This window comes from Cotesia typhae, unplaced genomic scaffold (genome assembly GCF_013202065.1).
Source record: "Cotesia typhae breed Kobodo isofemale line unplaced genomic scaffold, CoteBio_Ctyphae scaffold_121, whole genome shotgun sequence".
Taxonomy (NCBI): Eukaryota; Metazoa; Arthropoda; class Insecta; order Hymenoptera; family Braconidae; genus Cotesia; species Cotesia typhae.
The window spans coordinates 2801898-2810683 of record NW_027423773.1 but is presented as its reverse complement, the minus strand read 5'-3'; the positions used below and the strand labels follow the sequence as shown (position 1 = coordinate 2810683).

Here is an 8786-nt window from a genome sequence, read left to right as displayed (position 1 = left end):
CATACGTTAATATTTTCACTAAAAAATCTCCCTCATTGTCCTAGACGTCCTAGTATTAAGATTAACATCGTCCTAAGTTTTACTAAGTTTTGAAACCACGTGTGAAAGTAAAATTAAATTGTTTTGTGAAGTGAATTTAAGTTACGTAAAGAATAAATTTAAACGAATCAACGAAAAATAATCAACAAATCAGATATAATTTGAATTATTAATATTTGTGAATTTAGTAATATTGAAACTCGTTATATGAAAGGAAAAGTTAACTTTTAATCACTGTGTATAGTGTAACAATTGTAATTATTGTAATTTAACTAATGATTTTAATTATGGATTTAAACAATATATGTATTAAAGTTATTCAACTACATCAATTTATTTAAGCAAACCTATCATTCTCAATAAATTAAAACTCGGAAGTTCCCGGTTTATTAGCCTAACACGATACTATGCCGTCAAAAATTGTAGACTATTTTTTTAAAACGTGAGTAACTTATATTTAAAAAAATGTCATTGAAATATGACACACATCGATCGATAGTCGATAGGAGTCATAAACACTTGCTTCAAATTTAAAAAATTAAATAAATCACAAAATTTGATAGTGCTAATTCGAAACAAATTTCTATCTCTATTTGATTAAAAGATAGCGAGTAATTTATATAATGATATTGAAGACATTTTCAATTTTCTTTAATATTTTTTAGAGCCAAGAAAATTTACAATCCAGTCAAGAATTTTTTTTTTACTATACAATTTATTTTTTTTCTTGAAACATAAATGAAAAATATAAAGCGTGAACTTTCAGTTTTTTCAAAACATTCTCAATAGATTACTCAGACTTTTCATTAAAATCATTATCAGTGACTCCATTTTCAATAGTAATTCCAATTTTCTTCAATTCTCCAGATTTATTCCTCTTTACAACCGTTTCAAATTGATTTATCGTACCATAATGAGGGAGAATTAATTTTTCGAGGATCAAAAATGGTGACTCAAACAGAATACTAAAAACGAATCCGCCCAGGATGTAAATCACTAGTTCACCGAGAAATTGATGTACCTACAAAATCAGTTCATCGTTAATTAGTTTAGGATTCAGGAGGCTAGGCTATTAAGACAATTATAAAAAATTTTCACCATTTGTGCATCGTTGAAGTAAGTAGGAACTCTGGAGAAAGCTCTCTTAATCGTTTGAATTTCGTAGTGGACTAAGTAAACCGAGTATGATATCCTACTGAATGGAGTATAGATCGGTAATGACAGAAATTTGGTTATAAATCCTGTAAAAATAGAAATAATTAATAAATTTTTTCTCAAAGAAAAATTAATTAATCAATTAATCGATCATCAAGTCTGAGAAAATTCTTTAAGAATTTTATAATAAATTCATCAAGCTTTAAATATGGTCCTTAAATTTTTTTTAATATAGGACTGTTGGAAAAAATTATTGATTTTAGATTAAAATTAAAATTTTTAATGATCAATCATCTAAAATTAAAATACTGTCAAATAATGTTTTTGATTTTTTTTAATTAACTGAATTAGAACTAAAAATATTTTTTAAAAATTGCACTTATATAGGTTTCCAATTTTTTTACAAGTGAAATTTCTTTTAAAATGTTTTTGTAATAATTTTTTCAATAAAAAAATTGTTAAAATTTTTAGATGTCGGCTAACTTAATTTTCATTATAATATCAATGATTTTTAGATATAGTCACCCGTGTAAAAAAAAATCGTTTTAAAATTGTCGGTTGTTTAAGATCTTAAACGTGACACAAACCAAGACTGTTTTAAGACTTTTTTAAGACGCCAAAAAAAAAAAATTCCGAGAGCAGATTTTTGAAATTTGGTTCTCGAATTTGTTATGAAAATAAGACGATATCACAGCGACAGCTGCGGAAAATTATTGTAGAGAGTCTTAAAATAATCTAAAAATCGTCTTAAAAAATCTTAAAATGGTCTTAAAAAATCTTAAAATAGTCTCAAAAAAATCTTAAAATAGTCTTAAAAAAGTTAAAAAAAAATTTTTTTAGACTATTTTAAGATGGAGCTAACAGCGACAGAGCCTCGGAACATTAAAACGCCTTAAAAAAGTCTTAAAATTGTCCGATAATAATTTTTCAACAATTTTAAATTCAATTTAAAAAGAGCGTACTCAAAAATGTAGCGGTTAGAAAGTCGTAAAATCGTCTGAAAATTAATTTTCATAACAAATTCGAAAACCAAATTATAAAAATCTGCTCTCAGAATCTTTTTTGGCGTCTTAAAAAAGTCTTAAAATAGTCTTGGTTAGTGTCACGTTTAAGATTTTAAACAAACGACAATTTTAATACGATTTTTTTTTACACCGACATTATCGAAAAATTTTAATTTTAAGGATTATTTTTGGGTTAAATTTTTTAAGCTAAAAAAAAAACCAGCCTCTAATTTTTTCCCTCTCTTAAGTGTTTTTGATAACCAGCTGAAACTTATCACGATTCAAAAATTTCTTTTTACCTCCATGACCTAAGACAGATACATAGATAATCCAGCAGACTCCAAACGCCCAAATGTGCTGTGACAACCCACCATAAAAGGTTTCCCAGTATATATTCCAGCGGTAGTCTTCACTCTGGTAGATCCTGAACGTAAGAATCGAGAACATAAAAGCTGAAATCGTTAAAATCCAGCCTACTTTCCTAACTCGAGGGGTAGGAATTCTCGGATCGGCAGCCAGAAGATATCCTATCAGGACTCCCAGCAACCACGGACCGGCATGTGTGTAAGAAACGAGGTAGAAATAAAGCATCATATCTAACTTCCTCTCTAAACTTAAAAAAAAAAATCAATTAATGGTCTGTTATCGTCTGAAGATGCATGATTGATAATTGTACACTTACTCGCCAGCAAATGTAAATGCAATAGTGAACTTATTTACTGCCACTACGACAGCTGGTGTGATTATTGACGCAATGATAGCGGCGAAGAGAATACTTAATCCCAGCTTAGGCTTTTTGTAAAGTGGATAAAATATTAATGGACTAAGCAAAAAGAATTGCATCTCCATTGCCAGATACCAAGTGTGGCCCAAACACTCCTAAAATAATTAAAAAAAAAATTTGGATTTCTACAATGGGTGATACAATAATTTATTCAAAGGGTGGGAGCATTTTACGAATGATAAATTTAGTTTTGGGATTTATTCAGAATTTCATCAAAACAAAGTAACTACTCTGTTAAAATGAATCAGTGGAATTTCATTGGTGAATCAGTTGTCGAAATGAGGCGAAAAAAATTTTTCGATTGTAAAATACTCTCTGATGCTTCAGATCATGAATTATGTAATTATTAAATAGATAGGTTAAATTTATACTAACGATTCCGTCCTTGTAAACGTAATTATGAACATACAGGAGCATCGGCCACCAGTTTTTTCGGCAGTAGTGAGTCTGGATGGTCATTGTCGTCTTCCAGAGTGCACCTGAACCCATTTTTGGAAGTAAGAATGTCGTGATCAAAAACAGTGCCAAGAACGCGGGTGTTAATCTGCGTTAATCATTGTTAAAAATGTTAATGTGGCTAAAAGTAGGAGAATTTTTGTAAACATTAAAGTTATCGAAAAAGCTCCCGGTATCAAAAAAAATTAAGAGTAAAATCTACTGAACGAATGACCTCGTTACGTTATTGTGCGCAACCTATTTGGCGAACGTTTCATTTTTTAGGCGTGAGTATTAAGATGTAGTCTAGTCAACAAGTGCTTTTTTGGCCCTAAAGTTTGATAGGGTTTTTGTTTTATTTTTTCCCTCAACCAAGTTTAAAACGATATATATTTTATTGTAATGTAAAACAATAATTTTTTTTTATATGTTATTTATATCTTTTTGGGTTAAGTTAACAAAACAGGTACCAAATAGAAAACCCATAAGCAATGTTACATATCAGGGTGTGCCAAAATGTAACTTCCGTGAAGAACCTTTTAAAATTGGAATTTTGAGTTCCGCTTTTAACAGGGGATGTGTTTGGGTATTTCCTGAGATATTTTGAGGTGAGACGATGAATTTGATTTTCATAGAATTTTTTAACAGGAGCTTAGTTTGGGCATTTCCGCTGAAAATTCAAAATTTGGCCGGAAGTGCCAAATTGAATCTCCTGTTAAAAATTCTGTGAAAATCAAATAAATCCTCTTACCCCGAAATATTTCAGGAAATGCCTAAACACAGCTGCTGTTAAGAGCGGAATTCAAAATTCCAATTTTAAAAGGTTCTTCACGGAAATTACATTTTGGCACACCTTATTACATATGAATGAAAACTTGTATATATATATATATATATATAAAATATAATCAATAAAGACTTTTAAACTCAACTAAACTAAGTGCTTTGTTCGAATCGATCACTCACCTAACATAATATCTCTAAAAATACTTAAGCCTAATTAATTAATAGTTAACTAATTCTAAAATAATTATCTTATACTTTTCACTAAATTTTTTGTTGGTTGCCAGATGCCAAATTTCCCAGATTGTAAAATCATAAATCTAAGTGAACAATAACTTTAGTAGTAGAAAAAACTTAGGCTTTTGAATATTTTTTAGATTGTTGGGATTTTCTAGCAGGCCAGATGTATCGGCATTTTTACAATTAAGTACAATGTTATCCGTCTCAGAATTTTCCCAACCTTTCCTTTTATTACTTAATCCGGTCAAACAGCGTAATCTGCCTGTCATAAATTTTTGTTCTCAAGCCCAGACCTGGCTGGGCCCAACCATCTACCCTTCCTATCGCCCACAGGCCTTCTCAACCATACACCCACAACTAATCATTTCTACCAATAGAATTTTCCATGTTCATTTTTCCATCCTCAACTTCGCCAAAACCCCTATCATTGGTTCACTAACCCTCCTTCCCTTAATTTTAACTAAACATCACACTCCTCTTTCGCTTAGGTAATTTTAAGAAACTCTGTAAAAGTTCTTTTAGAGAGTACTCTTTTACAAGAGTACCTTAACTCACAACTTACAACTAACTTATCGTTAGTATTTTTTGCAACAAAAATTCTCGGTAAACTAATCGAGAATCAACATGCTTTTTTGGTAAATTTTTTTCAGCATGGAATTTCAATCTTCGATACAAATAATGATTTTTAAAAGAAAAATTATTCCTTAAACAAATTTCTGGAGTTTATAGGAGTTTACACACAACTTTTTTATTTATATTTATCGATATTAATATGTGATTTAAAAATATTAACAAGTTAATAGAGTCAACTATTTTGACGAATTAATTGCATAATTAATGTAAAAAATGTATCATGTATGCTTCGGTAAGATAACAGTTAATTTTATTTATCATCATTTACTAATCTATAAACGATATAATCGTTCGTAAGGAGTAAACACATAAATTGTATTTTTGAGCTTGAAGAGCTCAAAATCATTATCAATGCAATTTTAAGCGCCTAGGTATGGATTTAGCGGGAAGTTGCAGGGATGGCCTTTAAGGTTAACCGTTTTTCTAATTTTTTTTCAGTGTATCAATCAATCAATCTATCAATCAATTATTTCTTTGACATAGAATCAATCTTGTGACTTAAGTAATTAATTAATTAATTTCTCACCTTAAATATCTATGAAGATAATAAAGAAAAATATTTAACTTGCGTCCTCTGGCCATCTTTTTCAAAAATATGTATGAACTCAAGAATCCGGTTATCACTAGAAATGTTCCGATGGCAGTCGGAGCTAGAAGGATAAATACAGCATTCCAGGATTTGGTCCACTAGAATAAAATCAACGGTGCATATTCGAATTGTTGAGGCAATGATTAACGGTTAATAATGCATCTTACCGCCACGGTGTCACGAAGATTGATAACACTGCTAGAAATGGTGTTGAAGTAAAAGTGTCCTAACATGATCCAGCATGAGCTGTAGAATCTGAGGCCTGAGATGACCTGAATCTGATTTCCAGAGATCTTGGTGCTCAGGATGCGTTGGATGTTGGTGATTAACGAAAATTTGCAGAGAAAGTTGAAGAACCTACTGTTGATGATTGTAAAACGTGATAGTACATCGCAGAGAGTACAGGTTAATAGAAACGTCAGAAAAACTCCGATAACACAGCTGGAAAAATTATCCAGTAATTGGTTTTTGATAATTCAATTATTATTGGTTTTATAAAAAAATTTCAAAGACTTTTTTTTTTTAAATTAAGTTTTGGAGAATATAAAAAAAAATAAATTAGTGAGGGATCTTTTTCATATATAATTTTCAATTAATTATTTCAAGTTCTGTTCTGATATATTTTACAGCTTTCACGTTATTTTCTCTCAAAAAATTATCTTTATCATTATTGACTCATGATTTGTCTCATTTTTATTGAGTATTGATTTTACATGAATATTAGTAATTTCGAACCGCTTGTTGCTTCTAAAAATATGTTTGTACAAGTGCATGGATGATTAAATTTTTCTGTATTAAGCATACTTGCTTGATCAATCGTTATGGAATTTTTATAAAAGAATTTAACAAGTGCTCTCTTACAAATAGTTTAAATTTCTACTAAAATAGTCTGAGCGATTTTTTGGCAAGCAATTTTTTAATTAATAAGGAATATTTTATTTAAAATTTCAAAATATTCTATTCGTTCTATGAAAGAACTTGAAGAAAATCAAAAAGAGTTTTTTTTGTAACAATAAAAATTTCTTCATGATTCTTTCTGTTTTTTTTTTTTTCAAATTCTTGGTTCAAGAATTTTTCTCTTCATTCAAGTTAATGTTCTTTTCTTTGTGAGTTTTGAACAGTCATTTCCCCAAAAGAAAGATACTCACAGCGTAACAACAGCACCTTGGTCCCAATGATAACCATCGTTTCTGGAGCAGGTTGCGCCGATCACCTGGAGCTTATTTCCGCCCAGGTAGTCACTGGCCATGTCAATCAGTCCTTGCATTTTCTTGGTAACCTGTTCGGCTTTGCAGGTCGCAGGGACGCAGGCACTCAGAACTGGAGATACAGGTATCTTTGTGCCGTTGATATTAACATCAAGTGTATACATGCAGTGCTGTCCTCGTATTGTCTCGTTTCCTACGGTGACGTTAACCGCGTGGCATTGGTCGTACATTCCCAGGTCCTTGATGTTTCCTTGGATGAGTCCCGAGGGAATTTTCGAGCTTGCGTCGAACACTAATAAACCAAAGTACTTATTATTAAGAGGCAATTATTTACAAATTACTCGCAAGTTTTTTACAGGATCATACTTTTCAGCGCCCAAAGCTCATACTTTTGCAGCGAGTTTTCAAAAATTTTCATTTGCCCATCGCATTTCGCTTCCCGAGAATTGTTCCTTGAAAGATAAATCTCGGGAATTTTCAACGGTTCAAAAATCTTGTTTCTCTCAAGACTGCTGGTGTCTCCACATTTCAAAGAACGGAAGAGACAGAAAAGGATTAACAAAGTTAAATTTTTTGCTACCACACGCACTAACATTTTGTAATTATGTGAATTATCATCGTTGCTAAATGATTATTTATCAAACCAAGAATTATTCGTCAAAAGATAACATTCCGGTCGTCATGTAAGTGTGATTAATTATAAATTGAGATATTAGCATACTTCGCTGCTTTTGATATAAACTTAACCTTGAAAAAAATTTTTTTTTATTAATGACAGTGTTTATATTTTTATTATTTTTAAATATTAATATTCTAGTTCTTCAAAAAATTCGATTTTTAAAAATTTTTTTGATTCATTTTTTTTTTTTATGGATTATTTAATTTATTTTTCAAAACTATAGAATTCGATTTGCGCGCGCAAGCGCGCGCTTAACTATAGGCTTTGCATATATTTTTATGCTTATGATATATTTGACCAATCACATAATTTCATCTCAATTTTATGTTGGAATTCTCCATTTTATGTACTTATTATTAATTCGATTTTTTAAATCCCAATTTAATTATTTTACATCACGTATAACTTAAAATTACATTCGTATCGATATTTATAAAGCGATTTTATATATATTTATAGAGCGAAAAAGCAACCTCGCTCTCGTAATCAAGACAGGGTCTTATCATTTTTACAAAGTCCCAAACCGACTTAGTATGGGAAATAATTTTGAAAATTAATTATTATGTGTGAAACTTGTAAATAGTATAAATTTATAGTATATTAAAAAATTAATATCAGTTATCAGAAGAAATTAAAATAATCTCTCTTGGGAACATCAAGTATTAAAAACTTGTAATCAAGCTATGAAAATGTTAGCACAACTTAAAATTAACAATGAAATATTTAATGAACAATTGCGAATAAAATTACACACGAATTACATTGCGAATAAGACTACACGTATATTCCCGATTTTTGATTACTATTGTGCTGCATTTACTAACATGTCGAAAAAGTTGCTACTTAACTTAATTAACTTAACTAAGCTACAAAGAAAAAAATGAATTCTTGTCTAAGATTTATTTTCAAATTATCTAGATACAAACATGTAACGCCGTGTTATAAAAAATTAGGGTGGCTTAAATTAAGTAAAAGAAGAGATTACTTCATATCATGTTTGTTTTTTAAAGAAATAAGGCTAAACTATCGGCAGCTGTTTGGCCCAGGACTTCAATATCTTAATGTTATAACGGGTACGTTTTCAAATTTTTGAACACATCCCCGACTCGAAATTTACTCCCCGGAGTCCAGGGTCATAAACGGGGATTTATATCAAAAGTAACGAAATTATAAAAACAAAACTGTTGTTTTGAGTTGTAAAATTAGACTGTAACTTATTTTTTTTAGTTTTATGATC

The 8786-nt window shown here is 30.1% G+C and overlaps 1 protein-coding gene across 1 annotated transcript; it reads right to left on the bottom strand.

Annotated features, from left to right (window-relative positions):
* Positions 1 to 829: 829 nt before the first annotated feature.
* Positions 830 to 7465, bottom strand: LOC141533876 (nose resistant to fluoxetine protein 6-like). The gene is made up of 9 exons (XM_074252969.1): positions 7237 to 7465; positions 6811 to 7162; positions 5830 to 6103; positions 5600 to 5760; positions 3358 to 3526; positions 2881 to 3077; positions 2498 to 2811; positions 1138 to 1280; positions 830 to 1060 (listed from the first exon to the last, which is right to left on the bottom strand). Exons 1-9 carry the CDS (start codon positions 7463 to 7465, stop codon positions 830 to 832), a joined length of 2070 nt encoding a protein of 689 aa, XP_074109070.1.
* Positions 7466 to 8786: the final 1321 nt, after the last annotated feature.

Bases quoted from the DNA above. Each gene is read 5' to 3' on its own strand.
- LOC141533876 (XM_074252969.1), bottom strand. From the start codon at position 7,465: ATGTTAGTGCGTGTGGTAGCAAAAAATTTAACTTTGTTAATCCTTTTC. The intron at 3,527-5,599 runs GTGAGAAATTAA...TGATTAACGCAG, and splicing joins TATCTTCATAGATATTTAAG to ATTAACACCCGCGTTCTTGG. The intron at 1,281-2,497 runs GTAAAAAGAAAT...CTATTTTTACAG, and splicing joins ATCTGTCTTAGGTCATGGAG to GATTTATAACCAAATTTCTG.